At 45.2% G+C, this 27,308-nt stretch overlaps 1 protein-coding gene across 1 annotated transcript in view; it reads left to right on the forward strand.

Moving 5' to 3' along the window:
• The first annotated feature begins 21,038 nt into the window (after window positions 1-21,038).
• The window catches only part of SLC35F6 (solute carrier family 35 member F6), a 185,133-nt gene continuing 178,863 nt past the window's right edge, over window positions 21,039-27,308 (forward strand). The window contains exon 1 of the mRNA XM_069605616.1: window positions 21,039-21,308. Within this exon, the coding sequence (XP_069461717.1) occupies window positions 21,232-21,308 (77 nt within the window). The 5' untranslated portion in view covers window positions 21,039-21,231. The remainder of the gene's footprint in view (window positions 21,309-27,308) is intronic.

Raw genomic sequence — 27,308 nt, forward strand, 5'->3', positions numbered from 1 at the left:
CCTTTCCGTACTCGCACTCTGCTTCTGCCCACAGTGGAGGCTGCGCTTGAGTCGCGGAACTCTGTTCTTCTTCATTTGTGCACTAAACTGAACTGCCTGATTCCCTCGAAGAGACTCCCCTTTTTGCCCGTTGGCACCAGCGTGTGCAGGTACTTTTGAGCACAAGGCTCCACTCTTCGTAGGGCTTGGACTTCCTTTTAGTTAGGTGCCTTTGAAGGCGGACTGGGTCTAAGCATTATTTCGCACTGCCTGTTTTCTTTCCCTTCTAGGTGGACTACACATTTCGTGCATCTAAAGCTTTAGACTTGTTTGTATTTGTAATATTGTATTGGTTTGGTATGTGTTGGTTTACTAGAGTTGTATTGTGATTTCTCGCTACAGTCATTGTTTTAAAGGCCTTGGAATAAATGTGTATATATTTTTAATATAACACCTGTTTGGAGTAGTTTGTAAGTGTCCTTGCTTTGTGTGCTCATTGCAGGCTTTCAGTCACCCTCACCCCTCTTGAGACCTAGTCTTGACCGCCGCGATCGCTACCCTGATTGGTCTGGCTTGTCCAGAGGTTACCCTGTTCCAAGTAATTAGGTTGGCCTTCTGAACTTCTGCGCCGCCAGGACAGAGTTCAGAAATCCGTCTTAACAAATGGCACAACTGATTTTGCTATATCTCCCAAGATTTGTGCCGGAGTATCACCATTCTCGTCCCGCCTTTGAAACTTCTTTTGTACTAGCTATAAACACCCCAGGTAACAGGATCCCTAAATAACAAGTTCCCTGCCAATCCCTGGGCATCCATGGGAATGCTACATTACCGCAGACAAAGTAAACAGGTTTGCCTACATACAAATGTCTGTTTTCCCCAGTCAAATTTGCAACGTTGGCACAACCTAGAAACTCTCCCATTGACTGATTTCCATTCCTTTGTATGCAAAAAGAAACTGAATCAGGGCTATGATTAACAGTGTAAGAAGGAGGCATGGCATCCTTATTGCCTATCAGAGCCATCTTAAAGGAAATCAAAGATTGGAAAGGACGCGACAGTCTATCAGAAGGCCTAATCGAAGCAACGTTAGGTATACTCCTGTTTGCGAAAAGCGAGCATCCCAGGGGAGTCAAAACACATTTCTCAAAACTATTCAAATTGGTGCCATCAAAGTTCCCTGAGATGCTATCATTCCAACGGCCAAAGAACAGTGCTTTAAGAGAAGCATAACAAGGAGTTGTCAAAGATAAAGGATGAATATACCAACCTAGCCCCTTATCCCCGTGTTGCGGTAAATGTGAGCAGACCCAAGAGTTAGACGTATTAAAAATGGCAGGCATAGCATTCATGATAAGTAGTAGAGTATTATTGTGGTACCTTTGTCTATGCTGAGAGTCCCTAGGGGACAGAGTATGCAAATGTACAAAGGGAGTAGGAACAGTAGGTACATTTTCAGTGGGCAACAAGGATTCTAAAGGATGCATTTCCTCAAGGTACCACAATCCTAAAACAGTGACTATTAAAAACCCAAATATCATTATAAAAACACAGCAATACGTATTCGGGGCCCAAGTGCATTGTCCATTGTCCCGGTTGGTCACCCCCTCATTTACAAGTCCCATACGAGCGGTAGCGGTGGCAGGCATTGTAGTCTTCAAATGGAAACCCCAATGTTTGTTGCTGGCGACCTCCCGGTCGCGCGACTTCTTAGTCCTTCCACAACCCTAGCCAACAGAATCCCCTTTCTCAAATTTGGGCAAAAACAAGCCCTCGATGATCCTTTCCTTCTTCGAATGCACAGCTGAACCATGCCATAAGTCTATCAGAGGCACAGCAAAACCGTGCCGCAAGTCTATTTTCTTGGACACAGATTGTACCTTGCTTTTCCTGGTACTGATTGATCCGGAAACAATGTGTCGTCACTTCCCGTTGGAAGCAACGTATCAGAGACAAGTGAAGATGCCAAATTTGGAACAGCAGTTTCCGGATGCAAAACATTTGGAGAGTGTGGAGACAAAATAGCTGTTTCCCCAAGCACCACAGGCTCAGAAAGATTCTCCGACACACTCTCGGCGCTATTTACTGCTTTGGGATCATTGGTTGCAGCATTAGCGAGGGGTTCTGTTTCTTCTGTAACATGTGGCACTGGGTGAGGAAGTTTCTTAACATGGGACGCGTGGATCCAGTTCTTTCTTCCAGAGACCTGCACCGCTGTTTGGGTGACCAACAGGACCTAGAACGGGCCACGCCAGCGAGGTGCAAGGCAGGAAGAGCGCTCAAATGCCTTGATGAGCACCCAACTTACAGGCCGTATACTGTGGCCCGGGCCCTCGTATCGCACAGGTAAAGCCTCTCGTACCTGGTGATAAATCAAATACAGGTTTTTAGTCAACTGGCTACAATAATCTGAAAGTAATACATTTTCAAGGTTTCTCAACAAATTACATTTAGGAAGGTTCCAGATATTGGCAGGTCTCCCCATTACCAACTCAAATGGAGAGAGCCCAGTCTTAGTTTGAGGGGTTGTACGCATGGATAATAACACGATAGCTAATGCATCCGGCCATTTTAATTTAGTGTCGGCACACTTCTTAGCGAGCTTGTTCTTGATGATACCATTGTGTCTTTCTACAAGTCCGGCGCTCTGAGCATGTCTGGCCGAATGGAACCGTTTGTCGATCTGTAATGCCGCACATATCTGCAGAATTACAGCAGCGACAAAATGTGGACCATTGTCTGACCAGATGACTCTTGGTAGCCCGAACCGTGGAAAATATTCCCTTAACATAGTTTTCGCAGTAGTCATGGCTGTAGCATCTTTAACGGGGAAAGCCTCAACCCATTTACTAATAGCACAGATGAACAACAGCACATATGTTTTATTGTTACATCCTTCCATTTCAATAAAGTCAAAGTGGATAACTTCAAAGGGGACAGAGGGTGGCCCGAAACTTCCCCTTGGAGTTGCTGTCCCCTTTCCCACATTGTGTTGTAGACAAATCATACAATCCTGGAAGTAGCGCTGGGCAATTTTTGAAATTTTGTCATTTGCCCAAACTTTCTCTAACATCTTTGTCATCTTCTGGGCACATACATGCGTAGGACCATGGCCATGATGACCATCATCATTATATACGCGTCAGGGAGTAGCCATTTCCCTTCCGCTATGTCCACCCAACACCCGTCTTCATCAAGTTTCCCCAAGCCTTCAGCCCACCTCTTGGATTCTTCTAACGTGGCATCAGCTTGGATATCTCGTACAGACCCAACACCCTCATCCATTGCATAAGCCTTTACAGTCTCCCTTGAAACATAAATCTCCGTAAGGGGATCGGTAGCAGTTTGTCTAGCTATCTGATCAGCGAAAGCATTCCCTTTCCCTATGTCATCTGTAATCTTTCGATGTGCTGCACATTTCAAAACAGCTAACTGAGTAGGGAGCTCAAGCGCTGAGAGTAGCTGTACTATTAGTGAGCCATGTTGGATTTTTTTAGTGCCATGTGAAGTTAGGAACCCTCTCTCTGACCAAAGTCTCCCAAAGTTGTGAACCACCCCAAAGGCATACTGACTATTAGTATATATGTTTACTGCAAGCCCTTCGGAAAGTTCACAAGCTCGAGTCAATGCTATAATCTCTGTGGCCTGCGCAGAGTTATGCGTCATTTTCTTGGTTTCCACGACCGTGCTTAATGTAGTGATTGCATAAGCAGCTGTGGATGTTCCATCCAGAAGTTTGAAGTAGGAGCCACCACAAAACAGCTCTCCTTGCGGATTATCCAAAGGAGTGTCTTTCAAATCAATTCTACCCTTTGTTTCTTGTTCGGTAGTATACAAACAATCATGTGACTCTTCATTGCCGCAAGTAGTATCTTGCGGGAAAGGTAGGAGTTCAGCCGGATTAAGAACGCAACACCTCTTAATTTGAATGTGAGGAGCAAACAAGATCAATTCATATCTCGTCAACCGTGCAGAAGTGAGGTGTTGCGTTTGGGTTCGGTTCAGTAGAACATCTACAGAGTGAGGCACCATCAGGGTTAGATCATGGCCTAGGACCATTCCCTCACTCTGTTTTACAGACGCAGCAGCGACAGCTCGCAAACATCTTGGCAAAGCCTATGCTACCGGATCAAGGGCGGAAGAAATGTAACCGCACGGCCTATTCTTCCCTCCATGTTCCTGCGTTAATACAGCCAAAGCACATCCATAACATTCATGCACAAACAACACGAAGGCCTTTTCATAGTTTGGTGTGCCCAAAACTGGTGCAGAGCATAATGCAGTCTTAAGCAAGTCAAACGATTTCTGGTGTTCCGCGTTCCACGGCAATGGCGAAGAAATGCCCTTCTTTGTAAAAGCCAACATCGGTTTGATCACTAGTGAAAAATGTGTGATCCACAACCTACAGTAAGAAGCCATACCTATCAAGGCTCTAACTTCCTTCTGTGTATTTGGGACAGACATGCCAGAAATGTGTTTTATTCTTTCACGTGTCAATCTTCTCCCCTCCTTTGACAGGAGATAGCCTAAATAGGCGAACTCCTGGCAACAATATTGAAACTTTTTAAGAGAAGCTTTGTGACCATGCTTAGCTATATGGATAAGCAATAACACAGTGCCCTCCTTACAGGCGCTCTCAGAGTCAGCAGCTAAAAGCTAGTCATCAACATACTGAAGCAATGTACAAGTAGAGGGCAATTCAAGGGTATCAAGTTGTTCTTTCAAAGCCCTACTATAGATGCTAGGACTCTCTGTGTACCCTTGAGGTGCACGAGTAAATGTGAACGAGCGTCCCCCTAAGGTGAACGCGAACAAGTATCTACTATCCTTGTTTATAGGAATACTAAAGAAAGCATTCTTTAGATCCTCAACACTAAAGTAAGTAGCTGTACCTGGAAACATGGTTAAGATTGTCGTCACATTAGGCACAATTGGAAATTGTGGAGCGACGACTTTATTAATGGCACGTAAATCAATTATGAAACGGAATGGAATTGCATTATCGCCTTTCTTGTACACGGGTAAAATCGGACTATTACACAAACTTCCTGAAATTTCTTCAATCACCCTGTGATGCACAAAATCGGAAACAATGCATTTCAAAGCTTGCTCACCCTCAACTGAAATCTTATACTGGGGAATGCGTGACAGCTCAATATCATGTTTCAAAACTATCTTAACAGGTTCAATCTGTAAAACACTGACATCATTGTCGTCAACAGCCCATAAACTCTCTGGTACATTAATGAATTCTGGCGGCAAAGGTCTAGTCAAGAATTGCGAGACAGAAAATTGCTGTGGTGAAATCGTCAAACGCACTCCATCAGAAGAACAATAAATCACTGCATTTAATTATTTTAACAGATTCAACCCCAGAAAGTTCTCTCCACAATTTGAAGTCAACAGAAATGGAAAGTGGTCCGTAAAGGGACCCAAAGAAATGGGTGCCGGTGAAGAAACCGGACAAACAACTGGCGTGCCAGAAAACCCTACAGAAACATTGGTTTGCTCTGGCAGTGGAATGTTTGGAACCCGTGAATGATCAATGGAACACTTCTGTGCTCCAGTATATATCAAAAACTGATGTTTCCTATTTCCCACCACCATTTCAACATAGGGACCTTTCTGATTGACGGGAATAGGTGTAGGTTCCAAACCCTGCTTCGGGCAATCCTAACGAAACAGAATGTCATCAAAAGGAAGCTCTTCAGATAAATATGCAGCAGAAGGATGATCAAATATGTTCCTGGTGTCCACACTCGAAGTCTGATTATCCTGTGAATGTAAAAAAGGTTGCGGAGGATCCTGTGTAAACTGACCTCTACCAGGGCCCCCTACACCCGGGCGACCTCTGGATCGTCTACCCATGTTCCCAAATGTGTTTTTCGACCTTTGTCGAAGGACGGGGCATTGTGCACGCCAATGATCCTCTTGACGACAATAGGCGCACTGGTTAATGTTCACAGGACCCAAAGGCACATTCCCTTGCGGGACATACTGACCTCTAATCTGAGAACTACCCCCTCTGGGGCCTCTAACAATTTGCTGTAATAGCACTTTAGTCTTCAAATCACCTTCTCGTTTTTTCAACTCTATCTTTTTCATTATTGACACGGTTCTCGTAGTACTGAGCCATATGCAGCACTTCTGATTGGGACTTCGCCTGCCAAGCGCTCTCAGAAGACATCATTTGTGACTGGATGTCAGGCAGCAATCCATGCACAAATTTGTCCACAAATAACCTTTTCCCAGACTCTGTGCCTAGGTCTTGTCCGCTGAAATCCGAGAATACCTGTTCGAACCGATTAAAGAACTCGGTAGCAACCTCAGACTTCCCTTGGACACAAGCCGTAAGTTTTTCCCAAATAATTATTTTCTCTGGAATTATAGTTTTCAATTTTTCAATGATTCTATCAGGCAAAGTTAGTATCACCTGAGGCGGTCTTTCACCAGCTGGCCTTTCTCCATCAAATCTAGTTATATTCACCCATGTATCTCCCAACCCTGGCACGTCGTCTATAGTTCTAACTTGTTTCCACAAATCTACGGACAGGAGTACAGGAAATAACAAATCGATGTCGCCTAAGGTGAACACTGAGGACTGCAAGACAGACCCTATTTCTTTATAGAATCCTGTCGGATTTTTCCTAATATCAGGAATAGATTGTCTAATAGTATTCACTTCCTGTCTTGAGAACGGGACGTGGACAAACTTTGATACTTAATGTGCAGGAATGTCCAAAGCGACTATACCTCGTGCAGCATTGGCCACAATCTCAACCTTCGGGACAAATGTCGGAGGAACCTCTCTCATAGGCAACAGAGAAGTAGGTGACTCCGAACGCTTACTAAGCAACAGAGCTAAGTCGAGCGCTAAAGCAGTCGAAGAAGTGTCAAGTGAAAAAGCTCTCTTATAAATACTCAATAACTCTGTGGGACAACTAATCTTTCTTTTTACACAATCATCCTGTAGGTACTCTATCATTACCTGTATCACTTTCCTCTGCATTTCTGGCGTATATTGACTATATGTGTCATATACTTCGACTGGAGTTATCGACATATCTGAAATCCATCTAAGTGCGTCCTTCGTACAAATTCGTGCTTCCTCAGATATCGATTTATGACAAGGAAGGAACCGTTTCTGCACATACATACTTTCCCCCTCATCATCCTCATTCTGCAACTTTTCTAACTCCTTTCTATACCCAAATAACCTCTCGACATGCTCATTTACTTTCTCCACAGTGTCTCTAGAAAACGCTAAAGTCTTTAGATCTCTTAACCCTTGCGGGAGATCTGTATTATTTAATTTTCCCCACATTACACATAAATGAATACCTAAACCTTCAATAAAAACATTTTTCTCAGGAAAATTATCCATATTACAAAGTGTAGCAAAAACATTAGCTTGATCATCCCTCTCCATACAATGCTTAGCCCATGCAATCAAATCACGTTTTTTCTCTGGTGGTACAGGATTGCGAGTGACAACCTTCGACCCTGCACCTCGATCGACTACAAACGGCTCAGGACCACTTGGAAGAGAGGGAGTAGGCAAATTCAATGGAGGTACTGTAACTAGTGCAATAAGAAGAGGTGGAGGAGCTGGAGGAAAGGGATCATTAGGAGGAGCAGGACCAACGGGAACAACAGCAGGCAGAGCAGGAATAGCAGGAGGAAGAGGCAAAGCAGCAGGAAGAGGAACATACGGAGGTGGCGCAGAAGCACCAGGCCTTCGTTCATTTAACAATTTGTCTATGAATTCATCGGAAGCATGGAGGTCTTTGGAAGGATAGATTTTCTGAATTGCAAGTGAGAAAGCCCTATCCATATTCCTAGTCGATGCAGAATGTTTATCTTGGTCATACAATAATGCCTTTTCGGCGTTCGTCTTATGACAGCATGCATGTTTTTCTCTACTTTTAAGTTGCTGCAACGCTTCTTTTTTCCAATTCTGCAAATCATCAAATGGTTCAGGTCTAGCCTTTTTCTTTAATAGAATTAACTCTAACTACTCAATACGAGGGATTTCAAAACTACCATTGATTGTCCACTGAAGTTCGGAGGCATGTCTGGTTTGTCTGTGCCAAATGTCATTAAATACTATTCTTCCAATGCCATGCTTACAGTACATAGTACATGCCGGCGACCCCTCCTGTGGTGCGGGACGGCCAAATGCCAAATATTGTCTATCGCTGCGGAACAACGCCCCTGAAGCAGGTAGACAATTTCCCAGGCATATCAAACTATTGGTGTTACCTGGTCAATAATTGTGTCTGCAGATACAATGCGCCAAATTCAAATTATCAGGGTTGGATTAAGAGTCGGGTCACGACTCATCTGAACAAACCTAAGGAGGTCCGATGGGATTTCAAAGAATCTTACCTAACTAATCTTACCTCGTGTATGGTGATTTCAGCAAATCTGCCCAGCTCGATATGTGGACCCTCATCGAGATGCCGTCTCGGACCACAAGCTAATCGTCCAGGGATCGGGTCGTGCAGTGCTGCTGAGGTGTCGCGTCTCGTTCACTGGGGCCCCTTTTGTAACACCGTCCGATCCCGGTCCAATAGCCTGCGTCAACCTTCAACAATCCGGCATCAATCTTGAGGGTCCCTATTCGGGTGCCAACTGTGAAAACAAAATCAAAAATATCGAGGCTGAGTACCCCAAAAGGAAATACACCGAACACGGGTTACAAAGGAACATACAAAGTACTTTATTTTATACTGAATCCAGTTACGAAGAACAGAGCAAAATCAGATAGCTATCGGCCCTCAGTGCAACACAACGAACTCCAGCATGGTTCAGTGTGTTCAGTGAGAGACGCTGTACATTAGAATGCATTGGTCTTTTATACTCTTCGTGAGAACGATGTCCAGCCCTACTTCGGGTTAATATTCCGCTAATACATCACCGATCTAGGGTTCATGCCGAGTTTCGCACATCCACATGTAACTGGTTTGCTTTTAATACATATATCAACAAGCCTATACGGCAACTGTGTATTCTGGGATTTCCCATGCAGGTCTTCTCAAACATTAATACAATGTAATTAAACAAGTGTTCTACGTTCAGTATTTGAATACATTGTTCTTAACATATGCTTGTGGGTTAGTTTCATTGCACGAGTAATCCTTTACACACAGGTCAACGAAGGACAAGGTCTCAGATCACGACCTCAACAAGTGGCCTGCAGGTAAGTTACATATTAGCTACATACAGAGGTCAAGACAGCCATGTTGTATTTCAGAATTACATTGTCCACCATTTTAACTCACAGGGTGACTTTACAAAGTGAACCTAAAATGGCGGATTGACCTAAAATGCGGCTTACATTGATTTTAAGGTCAGGACCTTGCAATACGGATTTCTTCGCAAGCGACTTGTTAGCAACTTGGCGTAGGCCAATATACATATATTCATTTGAATAGGAGGCACGATATACTTTCTCATTTGACAACATCATTGGCTCCAAGATCGACTATTGCAACAACCTATTCACAGGCACCTCCTCTGGAAATATCAAGAAACTACAAGTCGTCCAAAACAATTCCTTGAGAGCAGCCCTCAATATGCCAAAACGAGAACACATCGCCAATGCTAGAAGAGAGGCTCACTGGCTCCCCATCCAGGAGCAGATCACTTTTAAAACACTCTCCATTGCCACAAAGCTGCTGGTTTCCTGCATTCTACATTGTTGGACCCCCGTGAAACCATTGTGGACTGTGCTCGAAAACCTTCAAACCACCAGTACTCATGGGGCACTTCTTTCAACTGGTGTTGCTCTATTCCTCGAACCATTTCACTACTGCCACAGGCCAGATGAGCACATTGGTTGCCCCGGCTTGAGCAAGAAACTCACAGCTGCAGAAACCTTTGCATTGCCATGTCTTGAACAGCATGTCGGAGCACCAGCATCTTTGTCATCGATCCAAGCTTGAATGCCGAACCAACCCTGGAGGACTCATCGATGCTCATCGTTCCACACAGAGCTTACTCCCGAACCTGACTCGCCACCTGTTCCCTGACTGGATCAATACGGCTCGCTGCATCCGAACCTGTTTCAACCTGCTTGCACAACGTTAAGAAGTCTAGTTCGGGCCATCAAACTGCCAAGAACTGAGATAGGTACTATTGCAAGACCCTAACTCCCTTGGTCCTCTTTTGGGTCCCTAGAGACTTCTAAGCAACCCATGTGAATCTTTTCTCAACCAAGGTGCATCCTTTTGTAACATTGTTGTCATTTATTTTGTCTTTCACCCCTGCTACATTACCCACAGTGCTTACATTATTATATTCTGCATCTTCTGTGTTCTTTCTAGAGGGGTTGGTTTTTTGTTAGTATTTTTATAGTACAGTTATTGCAGATGGTGTGTTTAATTGAAATAAGGCTGGGATGATAGATAGCTCAGGGGCAACGCGTTTGTCTTCAAAGCAAGAAGCAAGACAACACATAGAAAAAAAGGTTTGAATCAGAGTTTGAGGTCCCAGTTAGCCACTACTCATCCCTGTACTTCTGGGGGGCAATATTCACTTCCTCATAATAGTTCACTATGATTTGTCCACCTCAGAACTCTCAGGAGTGTGACTCGAGCATTTTCCTCCTACAGATCCCTGCATATTGTCCTGAGTGTTTGCAATTTGCATTCTGTGCAAACTTACATGTTTATGTTGTTAGGAAGTAGTGTTAGGGAGAATTCTCATAAATGGCTGATTTCCCTTACCCATTGAGTCCCTCAGCAGCTTTGCTGGATTTCTAGGATTTATTTTTTCACCTGGTAAGAGTGTGAGCCTTTTTTTCCCACTCTTACATGTGGTTTGCTGTGTGTGTTTTTACCATTTGTGTAATCTTGGGCTCTGGAGCCTCACCTACTCCATGAGCACCATGTTTGTGTGTGTTACACAGCACCCTCAGTGCAGTAACACAGGATTGTCTTTTAGACTTCCCTCTGACTCCATTTTTCTGGGACTGACTACTGTCTACCAGAAACATGTAAAGTTGCCATTAAATGTATGTAGTCTCTTTAAACTACAGACCCAGTACACCCCATCTTACATGGAGTATTGGAAAGGGTTAATTCTTATCCCTTTTTGTCTGTGTCTCTTGGAGCACTGTTTTGCTCCCTTTACATTAAGACTTGGCTGGTGGCAGTGGTAACTACCCTAACTTTTCTACCGCGGTTATATTATATAACCATGGTATTGTTTTAGGCTATTATATTAGCCTCGAACATAAACCCGCTTGACCAAATACATTTTATTTTGGATGCAGCTGGGTTTAGTCACCATTTTTTTTTGTTAAAGTCTTTCTCGTGTTCTTCTCTGCGTGCCAAACTGGGGATGATTCCTTTTTTCGCTGTCTTTTCGCGGGCTTCTGCATAGAAGCCCTCCTTAAGGCGCCTGAAAGTCTGGGTAGGCAGGATGTGAGGGAGGGGACTTCGGACCCCTGCCATGGGTTCCCTTGGTAACCCAAGTCACACTCTTGTCTGATTGGCTAAGGGGACTGGCCTTGCCAGGTCAGCCACCCTGCTGTGTGATTGACAGCCAGGCTGTATGAATGGGGGAAAACTGCATAAAAAGCAGGTCTCTGGGACTGGAAAGACAGAATCGCCACTGGAACGAAAGAACCAACGAGGAACTGGCAGAAGAGGACCCCTACAACGACTGAACTGCCCGGTGAAGCCCTGCTGCAGGTCCGAATCCCCAGAATCCGATGACAGAGAAGATCCTCCAGGAAATGTCTTCCCTTGAGCTGGTGGGACCAACCAGTTCACCCAAACTCCAAGCCAGGGCCCCTCCTCTGTTTGAATTCACTGTACAGAGCTACAGTGGGCCAGATAGCCAGGAGGGCCGGACCCTGCTTGGGTTTTAAGGAGCGCCCCTCTTATTTGTTGCTTTGCTCTGCTGCTGGTTTCTTCCCTGGGTGGTGCAGGACCCTCCAGTCTTCCTACTTCGTGTCAGTCCGACAGTCGCTTCAGGAACCGTGAGCCTCCAGGAACTACCAGGAACGTCCACCTCAGCTACAGCTTCCTCTCTGTTTTAAGGTACTGTGCAAACCCGGTTGCTCATTTCGTTCAGCCGCGGGGAAAGTGTGTGAAATCTTTCTCCAATCCGAGGACTTGTCCTTCTCTTCTTCTTAAACTAACTTTTCTACCAACCAACCTCGTCCGGAAACCGTGCCGCAAACTTTACCACGAACTACCCTGAACTGTGTGATCTTGAGCAAAATACTTTTGACCCATTGACTTTGGCCCTAAGCCTTTTCTATCTGATCTCCTCACTGAAGTTCCTCTTGTTCAACTGCCCTGAGTACTCACCTGTTGGTTTCATCTAATTTCTAATAACTTTCGTCTTTCCCTCCCTTTTAAATTGCTGGAGTGCCATTTTGCTCCCACTTCATTTTGTGAGCTTAAGTTGTCTGGGATTTAAGGGAAGTGGTGTGGTGTATTGAGAGTGTGATTTTTTAAACTGCTTATAATGGTATCATGTTATACAACTGAAGAGTGAAATAAATGTATATGTTTTTACTTGAAAACCTTGAGTCAGTGTTTGCCTGAATCATAGTAATTGCTGTCCTTTGTGTAACTATTTGATACTGCTCACTTACTCTTGAGATAAGTCTGGCTGCTCCGCTACTGCTACCACTTTAACAGTGTAGTACAGGCATGTACCAAAGGTAAATTTGTACTGTCACTTGTAGTCTTAATTGTGTGTGGTGTTCCCAAAGGGTACTGCATATAATTCTGCCTAACAAGTAGCATTATGGCAAATGGCATTTCTGTAGTTTGGGGTTCTTCCTTTGGCACATGCATCTGCCACGGTGACATATGTAGCACCCATGATGTTGATATCTGCAGTCTCCATGCATTGTTTGTGGCATAGGGTTTGCGCTCAACTGTCGTGCTGCAACACTGTGCTCATCAGTTGCATGCACATGTCTGCTTTATTAGGGAGTCAACTCAACAAGCATTCACGTGTTGTTGGTGTAGTAGCCATCATGCAACTATGCAGCGATAGATGAGCATTGGAAAATGGCCCTGTCATGTATGGTACCGGAAACGTTGGCATATGCATCCTGCTAGCAATGACATAGCTGAGGACTTGCGCACTGGTGGAATGCCAAAGCTTACTACTGTGAAGCAGAAATCCAGACTAAGATTATTATTTCAGTTCCTCGTGGGTGCGGTCTACTTCTGGGCACAGGTGGGAAAGAGGCAACAGCCAGTGATGGAAATGGAAAAAAATGGAAAGGGGGATCCCACAAGGGCCATGGTGGGGGGTGGAGTTTTGGGGAGGGGGCGGTGTTCCCAGGTGACGGAGTTGGTGTTTGAACTCCGCTCAAAGGAAGTGTTCAAAATAATAGTTAAAAACGAGATTCCAAACTCCACACTGTACATCGGCTCCACTTGAAATCACTTCCATGGCAGTGGTGCACCAAAAATATTGTTGGTAATGCAACGATTTTTAGTACATCAAGGGATCCATAGACACGCTCTTCTGTAGAAGGTTATCAGGGAAGCTCAGCAGGTTGAGAGACTGTTGCTGAGATGTAATATATTTAAAACTGGTTGTTAATTGTATGACTTTTTGCAATTAATTATAAAAAAAACAGGTGTTATAAAATGTGTTTGGCCAGAGCATGGGTTGAGCTGGTCACTTGCTTATATTCACAACTGAGGAGTGGGGGGTTGGGGGCGGTATTTCTACCCTGCTGTGAAATCAAACATTGGCACCCATGAACCAACCGTTTAAATTCCTAATAACTGGTGTCAGCACAACAGAAGCATTTATTTATGATTAAGCAGTTTGACAAGCACATCTTTATAAATATAACCTGTGATAAAACACAAAGGAAGAGCACAACAAGTACAGGTTAAAGAAAAGTAGTCAATGCAAATTTAACCAGCATTTTTGAGTTTGGAAATGACTTCTTGTTTTTCTTTGAAAGTGTAAGATGCAGATTTGGAAAACAATAGTGTGCCCAGCATGTAGAAACCCTGCTTTTAACAGTTAAGGCCCCCACCCCAGTGATAGTCATGGCCCATTAAGTCCCGTGGTGTCCCTTTCAGGCCAGAAGAAAAAAGACAGGCTTAGCAAATAGAACCTACAAAGGCGTGAGTGACAGCTGGGGAAAGGAGGACAGAGCAATTAGATCACCGAGCCCCCAGCTCTCCCTCGGCGAAGCTGGGGACTCCGTGAAACCTTGTCAGGGCTGAGGCAGGCCGGGTCCAAGATCTGGTCAGACATCTGATGGCAGATATCGGACCGGCAAGAGCCGGCCCATTGACCAGCGCTGGTAACGGCAATTAAGTGTGTGATTCCTTTCGACTTTGCAGTGTCAAGGATGAGTTTCGGCTCCGACAGGCATGCCCCATTGCCAATGGGTGGAAACAGCAGCGGCTCGATGGTGGCACTGTCATGACCACGCTCGGTGAACTCGCCTGGCACAAAGCTTTTGGATATGTAGCTGAGCCACTTTTGCCACCTGCGATTCCTCCACATTTTCTGATCCCTCCTATGTGCGGTTTTCACATACCCGGCACAGTGTGCCCACACACAGTCGCATTTCACTACTATATGAATTCATTTATTTGAACATGAAATGCATTGTTGATATTTGTGTATCAAACTGTGTATGTAGGGTCGTCACCTTACCGGATTTAGTCCAGACTGACCGTATTTTGAGAACTTTGTCCGGTCGTCCGGTTAACAGACGATAAATCCAGTTTCATCTGTGTCCTGAGATAGGATTCAGAGTGTGAAGACCCAGTAGCCAGTGCAAGCGGCTGGGGGTTTAAGGTGTGTAAACAAATATCAATCCGGTTTTAGAAAAAGTCATGGGACAGAAACAGCACTATTGGAATTGAAATCTAAGCTACTCGATTCCATGGATAAAGACCAGGCCTCACTCCTCATGCTGTTGGATTTGTCTGCGGCTTTTGACTTAATTGATCACTCCATTCTGATCACTTGGTTGAAGGAAGTGGCGAATCTTTCAGATATTGCCGCTCCGTGGATTTCATGCTTTTTGAGTGATAGGCAGCGTAGAGTTTATAGTGGTGAGGCGGAAGCCATGCCAGCTAGTTTAGCCTATGGCATCCCCCATGGTGCTTGTGTGTCCCCTTCCCTTTATAATATTTTTACGGTGCCATTTATCGACCTAATGGAGTTGAATGGTATAGCATTTACGAAGTACGCGGATGACACTCAATGGGTCATCCCGCTAACAGGGTCTCATTGAGAGGAGGAACTAAATATAAATGAGGTATATGACCGTATATAAACTTGGATGCTGCAGAATGGCCTGGCATTAAACAAGAAAAGACTGAACTCATGTTGATTGGCACACAGAATAACATAAAGAAGTTAGGACCAATCCATGAACGTTTCTCGATTGTAGATTGTAATATTGATACAAAAAAGAAAGTTAAAACCCTTGGCATAGTACTGGACCAGAATCATTTAGGTTAGCAGTCTGGTATCCGTGTCAGCTTATTATATAAATTTACTAGCCCACCTTCGTCCGCTCATCTCTCAGAAAAATTACGAGATAATTGCAAGGGCTATAGTGGGATCGAAGATCAACTGCTGTAGTAATCTTTTGATCGGTATACCGAAATCTGAGTGGTTAAGTGTCTCAAATGGAAAGATCACATCTCAGAGGTTAGAAGGAGCCTGCTGTGGCTCCCAGTGGAAGCCAGGATGCAGTATCGCCTGCTTCTGGTTACACATTAATGTCGCGTTGGACCAATGCCAGACTATCTGAAGGATTTACTTTCGGAGAAGTTTAACTCAAGATCTCTTAGATCTAATAATTCACATCAACGGAAGACACCAATTTGTAATACCAGAAACACTTTGAGAGGAGCCTTTGTTAAAGCTGCCCCAAGGACGTGGAACTCTCTCCTGCCTGACTTAATGGAGACTAAGTCAACTGAAATCTTCAAGAAAAAACGAAAAACGTTGTTATTCTGCTAGCCTTCATCTCATCGCTTTTACTCTAGTTTCAGTAGGTCTTGACCTACACTGTCTCCATGTTCTTTATGTCTTGATTGTCTTATTTATGTGTGCCCTTGAGCATGCGGGTCCTTGGCTGCACGTTATTAATGCTGAAAAGTCAAATAAAGTGTCAATTAAAGCAACATGGGTCATGGGGCAAGTACACCGTAAGCAACCTTTTCATATGTAAAGCTCCAACTCTTCATGGAACGTGGTAACGTAGGGGCTGCTATTTTTGATAGCCCATATGCATTTTAAAGGCAAGCCCAGACAGCACGTCTCCAAAGCTTTTTGGTTCATTTGTGAAAGAAAAAGTCCACTTTATATTTAAACAAAGCTACAAAGCTACAAAGCTACCTGCTCGTTTGAAAGCAAAGCAATTGTCTTTTTCGTGTGTATTATTATGGTATATGTTATTTATTGTGTTTAGCTCACAATAGAACGTTTCACATGAATCAATATCAAATATAATACAATATATACAGTGAATAAAACAAATTGATGTATAGCTTCAATTAATCATTATAATAAAACATAATCACCAGAGAATATACATATACTAACTCAGAGTTCAAATGTTTCTCTGTTATTGCCCAAACTCGGAATAAGGCAATCTACAAATGTACCAGATACAAATTCAGGCAATAGTGGCAATGATTCTCACTCTTAATGTCATTGCACTCACCCACAAATATTCCCAAATTACACATATACACATTTCCAGGTGTTTTGTATCCTGTCATCACACGTCGAGGGGTGTCTAACATCTGGGACCTTGCTACTGGGTCTCCAGAAAAAATCTTCGCCTAAAGCTCCAAGATCTAAGACACTAAAACAATTGAATACCTGTCTCCGCTTTTCTCCCTCCATTACTCTCTGCATGTAAAGCTCCCCAAACCAAGACTTTCAGACATCGTAATACTCCCCCACTTGTGTTTTTTCACATTTGTTTATTGTACTTTCCGTATTTTGTATTTCTTGGGTGCACTTGGACCACTATCCTCCCCCCCTGCACATGTCTCCCCCTCCTTCCCCTCTCCTGTGCCTCTGTGCACTTGCACGATCGGAACGGACCATGCCTCGAAGAATGCCTATCTATCTATGCACTTGGAAAAACTGCAGAATCGTTGTCAGACCTATTTGCTGTTATCTACACTGTGCCCGTGTAGACTAGTACCATTCAGAAATTCAAGGACTCTGAATGACTAGCTTTTTCCCCTGTTCCCTCCCTCCTTGAGTGCCTTGAAACAATTGCCTTGTTTATAGGCGCTTTACAAATAAACATTACCATTACCATTATCTCCTAATGTAACTAGCACCTACATACCCAAGGGTTCAGTGCGCTGTAACAATTGCAAAAATAAATAAATAAGAGGTGTCAGCCACGTTATGGGACCACTTCTCAATGCTTTAGGCTTTCTTGCAAGGTAGTCCCCACTCTGCAGATCTGTAAAGCTAATTAACGTCTAGTGAGAGTTACACCATTATCGTTCAGAGTTTATGAGTACTCATTTATCGACCATAAAAGCATGAAAGGCTGAGTCGGCCTTGAAGGGATTCGAACCTGCCAATTGAAGATCACACCCAGATTGCAGCAGCAAGCACTCAACCTGCTGAGCTATCTTACTGCCATTCACACCTCTATACCCACATCAAACTTCAAGCCAGCTATTTGTGGATCTGCATTTCATAGGGAAACCTAAACTTCACTGTTGTGTAAGGGAGCGAGAAGTCTATAATATTGCTCTATGATGTGCCTAACAAGTGCAACAACAAAGAGACAATGGGGCTATTTAATAACAGACCAGTTTCTGCAAAAGGCTAGAAGGAAAAACCAGTCACAAGTCGCTGTAACCGGTTATGCCTCTAAAATGTTCAACAGACCATTCTGTTATTGGTATGTGCTTTATAAACTGGTCAGAGAATCACTCTTACCTTTAAGGCATGTGACTTTATTATGGAATGTTTGCTTGATGGGCCTGCTGCAGTAATTTCTGTGAAACCTGCAGGTACATCTGTGCTGCAGGGTCTTAACTCATTGAGCTAGTCCTGGGATCCACTAGCGTTCAACGCTAGCAATAAAGCTTCTAGGACGTTTTTTACAGCTGTTTTTAAAACTAATAACATATTCAGAAATTAATTTAAAAGCGTCATTTATTAATCTGGCAATATGGTCCAAGTTGGATAATTCACATGTTGTTAAATAATGAGCAGCTGGGGCAGTCACTGGATCCAGTTTTGTCAGAATTAGGTCAGCTATTCATTGCTCCATGGTCAAAAAGTGTATGTTATAGAATTGTATGAAATTTTATTTTCAGCTTTACATAATTATTTTTTATTTGAATAATGAAGATTGCTTTTAAAAAAACAAAGATACTATGTTAAAAAAACAAGCGTTATTTTTTCTCTCCCCTTGCTATTATACTACAGATTTCAAATCTATAAAAGGAGCGTGCAAAGGGGACATGACTTCTTACATTGTGGGCAGGGCTTCATGTTCGGTTTTTGCATCAAACAAAGGTGGCACCCCTATGCATATGCTGACCAGTTTCCAGGGGCAGGCGAAGCGGGCGGTTGTTCAGCGAGCAGAGCAAAATAGCTCAGGGAATGGGGTGGGAGGAGACACAGGAAGGGGCCCACCCAGATAACTGCCTCTGAGCTTGCTGCTGGAGAAAAAGTTCAGTATTCCTTTGTTACAAACAAACAAATACAAATTGCGAAAGCAGCCTCTGTGATGCTCTGGAGACAAACCCTGTTCCCCTCGGTCTTTGTGTTGGCAGGTTTTAAGGTGGGGCACTTTGTAGGTGTTGGCTCTTTTAACAAGGCATTGTTTTTACACAGTATGTGATTACCATTTTAGTGTTAAGAATTGAACATGGGGCATTTTTATTCTGAAAGCCAGCCCAAAGCATCAGTTAGCTGACCAAATGTACCCAGCCTTCCAAGATAATTACTGTGGCACACAACAAAAGTTTTAACTATGTTCTTTATTTTCATGTCTTTATTTTTGACACACGAAAACCTTTTGTTTGTATATTACTTTTTGGTTACAGATGGCGCATGCTTGGAAATGTCAAATGTAACTTTCTTGCTAAGTATTCTAGTGGCTGCTTTGGCACATGGACTAAATGAATCTGCTCAGCATCAAAGCTCTACATTTTCTTAACAGGCCAACCACTGCCTAGCGCACACCAGATGGCACCTCAATGTAACTTGGCACCATGATTAGGAAAGCAAGATTCATTGTTTGTCACCATGCAGACAGTACTCCATGACAAATCAATGCAGTGATATGTGGTTAATGGTGCCTATGTGGTGCTCCTCTATGTAACAGTGCATATGCCTGTTTTTGTCTGATGCCTGTACATTGGCACACTGTAACGTTTTGTGTATCTGGCTCTGACGAGTATACATATTGTGCCAACACTTAAACACATAAAGCAATCAAAGAAGTTGCCTCGAATTGTACATACACTAGACCAAATTACCTTTTCTACAGTGCAACACCATGATTATCACTGGCTGCAGGCCAGCACTAACAAGAGATGCTAATGCCAGCTCCATTAAATAAAACATGGACCTGCTCTTTTTTGCTGGTCTGCGTAATGGTGAGGAGGTAGTGGCTGAAGAACTGTGGACCCTTTACCATGCATTAGAAGCCAGTTTTGTTTAAACCGGTTCATCGGCTTATTACTGGTCAGGCTACAGTTTGTAAGAGGCACAATCCTGTCTGTGTATCCATTCTGTGCATTGTTTATTGACTGTCTCTTGTAGGGTATCTTTTCCTCTCTATAGATATAATTCCCTAAAGATGTTTCTGTATTGGGGGATGGGCATGCTCACACTGAGACCCAGCCTTTCTTCATCTATAATTCTCCAGAAACAAGAAGCAAAAGAACCCTTATAACCCATTTGAGTGGTTGATTTTTGTGATCCAGCAATTTTATACTCAGATCCCAAAACGTAAGCTATTTGAATAAGTATGTATAGTTCATGTTTACAAACATTTTAATGTTTTAGTATGAGTGTTTTAAACAGTGATGTGAGCAGCAAGCCATGTGTATGTCATATATTTAGAGATTCACACATACAATCCTTTTTTATCACAGACTTGTTTATCGAATGTAGAGATCTCTAATTACTGTTTGATTCCTGAAATGCTCTGTGATTTAATGCAAAGCAGACCGGAACACTTATTGGTGCTATTTGTCCGCTTTCCCACTCTCATAGAGGTATTTAGAAAGAGTACAACAAAGTGTAACAGACTGTCCATCTTGGAATGATAACCTTCTATCTGAAAATAATTAATATGGTTAGTCTAGTATTGCCACTTGTGAAATACAAGTGAGGTGGTTATAGAAACAGTACTCCTGCAACACAGAGCAACCTCAGACTCCGGCAGGCTGGTCACACAGCAGTGTGCCAGTACAGACAGTTTGAAACTGCATTCCGGAAAGGCCTTGCCTAAGAGCAGGTGACAGAAGAACCCTTTACGTGCGCAGCAACAGCTCTGTTTTCACATTAGAATTTATCTGTAAAGTATTTGAATTACAAAGCAATGAAACCAGCTTCATTTGTATAGCAATGATGTATTGATATTGAGGAGGGGTTTTGTCGCGTGATGCAGAGGTGTACTTTGGGAGTGACGTGTGCCAATGTGGGGAGAGGGGCGCATTCTAGTGTTTCGCCACGGGCACCAAGTTGGCAAGAAACTGCCCTGTGCTGTGCGTATGATATGCTTCTGTTACACTTCGCCTAACTGCACCCTGATGCACGTCTGTTTCCAGGACCCCCTTTTCGATTGTAAAGATCCGGGGGGCTGATGCTTCCCTGGGAGTGGTTTGCAGTACACCAGCCTTACCAGGAAGGTACCTGCTCTAGGTGTGCAGCGCACGGTAAGGAGTGCCCCTTGCTCCACTGGCGGTGCTGCAGAGCTCTGGGCCTGCGTGCCGGCTGCTGAGTGTGTGTGTGTTCGCTGCGTGCGTCAGCGTTGCTCAATCTTGGATGCGGTCCAATTTTGATTCTCTCTCTATGACTGTAGCTCAGCTGACTCCAGCGGTCATGTGATGCGTTCATATTATTGCTGTGCTGCTGCTCCGGAAGCGGTGTATTAATAAGAGCCGGTGTGTGCACTGTAAACTCCCACGGGCGCCGTGGACACGCAAAACCGGAATCTGTCCGTGCATGCAGGGACCTGAACATCTGGCCTGAAAAGAAAGAACTGCCAAGGTGCCAATCATCTGAGCCATGGCCTGGACATCCTACCAGCTCTTCCTGGCAGGGCTGATGCTCTTCACAGGCTCCATTAACACCCTGTCTGCCAAGTAAGCTCGGGTCCAGGGGCATTGCGTTTATATGTGAGATTGCATTGCATGCGGGTGGTGCAGGGGTATATGTGGGCATTTGCAAGGGATTGTAATGTCTACCAAGTAGTTGCCGGTCAGGAGCATCTGGGGGCAGATGTGAGGCACTGTAATGTGTTCCTGAAGGTGGTGGGTGGTAGTGGCATCAGTGGGCATACCTGCAATGTATGCCAAGTAAGCCTGGGCCCAGGGGCAGTGTGGTCATGTGTGAGATTGCATTAGGGGTCTAGAATACATGGGAGTGTGCAGGGGCTTCTGTGGGCGTGTGAGCAAGTAAGTAGATGGGCAGGGGCACCTGTGGGCATGTGAGACAGTAGGTAGGGGGGCAGAGGCATCTGTGGGATTGTGAGTAAGTAAGTAGATGGGGATGGGCATCTGTGGGCATGTGAGTAATAAGTAGATGGGCATGGGCATCTGTGGGTATGTGAGTAAGTAAGTAGATGGGCAGGGGCATCTGTGGGCATGTGAGTAATAAGTAGAATGGCAGGGGCATCTGTGGGGCATTTGTGGGTATGTGAGTAAGTAAGTAGATGGGCAGGGGCATCTGTGGGTATGTGAGTAAGTAAGTAGATGGGCAGGAGCATCTGTGGGCATGTGAGTAATAAGTGGATGGGCAGGGGCACCTGTGGGGCATTTGTGGGTATGTGAGTAAGTAAGTAGATGGGCAGGGGCATCTGTGGGTATGTGAGTAAGTAAGTAGATGGGCAGGGGCATCTGTGGGCATGTGAGTAATAAGTAGATGGGCATGGGCATCTGTGGGGCATTTGTGGGTATGTGAGTAAGTAAGTAGATGGGCAGGGGCATCTGTGGGTATGTGAGTAAGTAAGTAGAGGGGCAGGGGCATCTGTGGGGCATTTGTGGGTATGTGAGTAAGTAAGTAGATGGGCATGGGGATCTGTGGGAATGTGAGTAAGTAAGTAGATGGGCAGGGGCATCTGTGGGCATGTGAGTAAGTAAGTAGATGGGCATGGGGATCTGTGGGTATGTGAGTAAGTAAGTAGATGGGCAGGGGCATCTGTGGGCATGTGAGTAAGTAAGTAGATGGGCAGGGGCATCTGTGGGCATGTGAGTAAGTAAGTAGATGGGCAGGGACATCTGCGGGTATGTGAGTAAGTAAGTAGATGGGCAGGGGCATCTGTGGGTATGTGAGTAAGTAGATGGGCAGGAGCATATGTGGGCATGTGAGTAATAAGTTGATGGGCAGGGGCATCTGTGGGTATGTGAGTAAGTAAGTAGATGGGCAGGGGCATCTGTGGGCATGTGAGTAAGTAAGTAGATGGGCAGGGGCATCTGTGGGCATGTGAATAAGTAGATGGGCAGGAGCATATGTGGGCATGTGAGTAATAAGTTGATGGGCAGGGGCATCTGTGGGCATGTGAGTAAGTAAGTAGATGGGCAGGGGCATCTGTGGGCATGTGAGTAAGTAAATAGATGGGCAGGGGCATCTGTGGGTATGTGAGTAAGTAGATGGGCAGGAGCATATGTGGGCATGTGAGTAATAAGTTGATGGGCATGGTAATCTGTGGGAATGTGAGTAAGTAAGTAGATGGGCAGGGGCATCTGTGGGCATGTGAGTAAGTAAGTAGATGGGCAGGGGCATCTGTGGACATGTGAGTAAGTAAGTAGATGGGCAGGGGCATCTGTGGGCATGTGAGTAATAAGTTGATGGGCATGGTCATCTGTGGGTATGTGAGTGCGTAAGTAGATGGGCAGGGGCTTCTGTGGGCATGTGAGTAATAAGTAGATGGGCATGGTCATCTGTGGGTATGTGAGTAAGTAAGTAGATGGGCAGGGGCATCTGTGGGGCATCTGCGGGCATGTGAGTAAGTAAGTAGATGGGCATGGGGATCTGTGGGAATGTGAGTAAGTAAGTAGATGGGCAGGGGCATCTGTGGGCATGTGAGTAAGTAAGTAGATGGGCATGGGGATCTGTGGGCATGTGAGTAAGTAAGTAGGTGGACAGGGGCTTCTGAGGGCATGTGAGTAAGTAAGTAGTTGGGCAGGGGCATATGTGGGCATGTGAGTAAGTAAGTAGATGGGCAGGGGCATCTGTGGACATGTGAGTAAGTAGGTAGATGGGCAGGGGCATCTGTGGGTATGTGAGTAAGTAGATGGGCAGGGGCATCTGTAGGCATGTGAGTAAGTAAGTAGATGGGCAGGGGCATCTGTGGGTATGTGAGTAAGTAAGTAGATGGGCATGGTCATCTGTGGGTATGTGAGTAAGTAAGTAGATGGGCATGGTCATCTGTGGGTATGTGAGTAAGTAGATGGGCAGGGGCATCTGTGGGTATGTGAGTAAGTAAGTAGGTGGACAGGGGCATCTGTGGGTATGTGAGTAAGTAAGTAGATGGGCAGGGGCATCTGTGGGTATGTGAGTAAGTAAGTAGATGGGCAGGGGCATCTGTGGGCATGTGAGTAAGTAAGTAGATGGGCAGGGGCATCTGTGGGTATGTGAGTAAGTAAGTAGATGGGCAGGGGCATCTGTGGGGCATCTGTGAGTATGTGAGTAACTATGTAGATGGGCAGAGGCATCTGTGGGTATGTGAGTAAGTATGTAGGTGGACAGTGGCATCTGTGGGGCATCTGTGGACATGTGAGTAAGTAAGTAGATGGTCAGGGGCATCTGTGGGTATGTGAGTAAGTAAGTAGATGTGCAGGGGCATCTGTGGGTATGTGAGTAAGTAAGTAGATGGGCATGGGCATCTGTGGGTATGTGAGTAAGTAAGTAGATGGTCAGGGGCATCTGTGGGTATGTGAGTAAGTAAGTAGATGGGTATGGGCATCTGTGGGTATGTGAGTAAGTAAGTAGATGGTCAGGGGCATCTGTGGGCATGTGAGTAAGTAGATGGTCAGGGGCATCTGTGGGCATGTGAGTAAGTATGTAGATGGGCATGGGGATCTGTGGGCATGTGAGTAAGTAAGTAGGTGGACAGGGGCTTCTGGGGGCATGTGAGTAAGTAAGTAGTTGGGCAGGGGCATCTGTGGGCATGTGAGTAAGTAAGTAGAGGGCAGGGGTATCTGTGGGGCATCTGTGCGCATGTGAGTACGTAAGTAGATGGGCAAGGGCATCTGTGGGCATGTGAGTAAGTAAGTAGATGGGCAGGGGCATCTGTGGGTATGTGAGTAGGTAGATGGGCAGGAGCATATGTGGGCATGTAATTAAGTATATGGGCAAGGGCATCTGTGGGCATGTGAGTAAGTAAGTAGATGGGCAGGGGCATCTGTGGGTATGTGAGTAAGTAAGTAGATGGGCAGGGGCATCTGTGGGTATGTGAGTAAGTAAGTAGATGGGCAGGGGCATCTGTGGGCATGTGAGTAAGTAAGTAGATGGGCAGGGGCATCTGTGGGTATGTGAGTAAGTAAGTAGTTGGGCAGGGGCATCTGTGGGTATGTGAGTAAGTAAGTAGATGGGCAGGGGCTTCTGGGGGCATGTGAGTAAGTAAGTAGTTGGGCAGGGGCATCTGTGGGTATGTGAGTAAGTAAGTAGATGGGCAGGGGCATCTGTGGGGCATCTGTGGACATGTGAGTAAGTAAGTAGATGGGCAGGGGCATCTGTGGGTATGTGAGTAAGTAAGTAGATGGGCAGGGGCATCTGTGGCTATGTGAATAAGTAAGTATATGGGCAGGGCCATCTGTGGGTATGTGAGTAAGTAGATAGATGGGCAGGGGCATCTGTAGACATGTGAGTAAGTAAGTAGATGGTCAGGGGCATTTGTGGGCATGTGAGTAAGTATGTAGATGGGCATGGGGATCTGTGGGCATGTGAGTAAGTAAGTAGATGGTAAGGGGCATCTGTGGGCATGTGAGTAAGCATGTAGATGGGCTTGGGGATCTGTGGGCATGTGAGTAAGTAAATAGGTGGACAGGGGCTTCTGGGGGCATGTGAGTAAGTAAGTAGTTGGGCATGTGCATCTGTGGGTATGTGAGTAAGTAAGTAGTTGGGCATGGGCATATGTGGGTATGTGAGTAAGTAGATGGGCAGGCGCATCAGTGGGCATGTGAGTAAGTAAGTAGGTGGACAGGGGCATCTGTGGGTGTGTGAGTAAGTAGATGGGCAGGAGCATCTGTGGACATGTGAGTAAGTAAGTAGATGGGCATGGGCATCTGTGGACATGTGAGTAAGTAAGTAGATGGGCATGGGCATCTGTGGGTATGTGAGTAAGTAAGTAGTTGGGCATGGGCATCTGTGGGTATGTGAGTAAGTAGATGGGCAGGCGCATCAGTGGGCATGTGAGTAACTATGTAGATGGGCTAGGGGATCTGTGGGCATGTGAGTAAGTAAGTAGGTGGACAGGGGCATCTATGGGTATGTGAGTAATAAGTAGATGGGCATGGGCATCTGTGGGTATGTGAGTAAGTAAGTAGATGGGCAGGGGCATCTGTGGGCATGTGAGTAAGTAAGTAGATGGGCAGGGGCATCTGTGGGCATGTGAGTAAGTAAGTAGATGGGCAGGGACATCTGCGGGTATGTGAGTAAGTAAGTAGATGGGCAGGGGCATCTGTAGGCATGTGAGTAAGTAAGTAGATGGGCAGGGGCATCTGTGGGTATGTGAGTAAGTAAGTAGATGGGCATGGTCATCTGTGGGTATGTGAGTAAGTAAGTAGATGGGCATGGTCATCTGTGGGTATGTGAGTAAGTAGATGGGCAGGGGCATCTGTGGGTATGTGAGTAAGTAAGTAGGTGGACAGGGGCATCTGTGGGTATGTGAGTAAGTAAGTAGATGGGCAGGGGCATCTGTGGGTATGTGAGTAAGTAAGTAGATGGGCAGGGGCATCTGTGGGCATGTGAGTAAGTAAGTAGATGGGCAGGGGCATCTGTGGGTATGTGAGTAAGTAAGTAGATGGGCAGGGGCATCTGTGGGGCATCTGTGAGTATGTGAGTAACTATGTAGATGGGCAGAGGCATCTGTGGGTATGTGAGTAAGTATGTAGGTGGACAGTGGCATCTGTGGGGCATCTGTGGACATGTGAGTAAGTAAGTAGATGGTCAGGGGCATCTGTGGGTATGTGAGTAAGTAAGTAGATGTGCAGGGGCATCTGTGGGTATGTGAGTAAGTAAGTAGATGGGCATGGGCATCTGTGGGTATGTGAGTAAGTAAGTAGATGGTCAGGGGCATCTGTGGGTATGTGAGTAAGTAAGTAGATGGGTATGGGCATCTGTGGGTATGTGAGTAAGTAAGTAGATGGTCAGGGGCATCTGTGGGCATGTGAGTAAGTAGATGGTCAGGGGCATCTGTGGGCATGTGAGTAAGTATGTAGATGGGCATGGGGATCTGTGGGCATGTGAGTAAGTAAGTAGGTGGACAGGGGCTTCTGGGGGCATGTGAGTAAGTAAGTAGTTGGGCAGGGGCATCTGTGGGCATGTGAGTAAGTAAGTAGAGGGCAGGGGTATCTGTGGGGCATCTGTGCGCATGTGAGTACGTAAGTAGATGGGCAAGGGCATCTGTGGGCATGTGAGTAAGTAAGTAGATGGGCAGGGGCATCTGTGGGTATGTGAGTAGGTAGATGGGCAGGAGCATATGTGGGCATGTAATTAAGTATATGGGCAAGGGCATCTGTGGGCATGTGAGTAAGTAAGTAGATGGGCAGGGGCATCTGTGGGTATGTGAGTAAGTAAGTAGATGGGCAGGGGCATCTGTGGGTATGTGAGTAAGTAAGTAGATGGGCAGGGGCATCTGTGGGCATGTGAGTAAGTAAGTAGATGGGCAGGGGCATCTGTGGGTATGTGAGTAAGTAAGTAGTTGGGCAGGGGCATCTGTGGGTATGTGAGTAAGTAAGTAGATGGGCAGGGGCTTCTGGGGGCATGTGAGTAAGTAAGTAGTTGGGCAGGGGCATCTGTGGGTATGTGAGTAAGTAAGTAGATGGGCAGGGGCATCTGTGGGGCATCTGTGGACATGTGAGTAAGTAAGTAGATGGGCAGGGGCATCTGTGGGTATGTGAGTAAGTAAGTAGATGGGCAGG

The sequence above is a fragment of the Ambystoma mexicanum genome, chromosome 4p (assembly GCF_040938575.1).
Source record: "Ambystoma mexicanum isolate Mex_15411 chromosome 4p, UKY_AmexF1_1, whole genome shotgun sequence".
In the NCBI taxonomy this organism is placed as follows: domain Eukaryota; kingdom Metazoa; phylum Chordata; class Amphibia; order Caudata; family Ambystomatidae; genus Ambystoma; species Ambystoma mexicanum.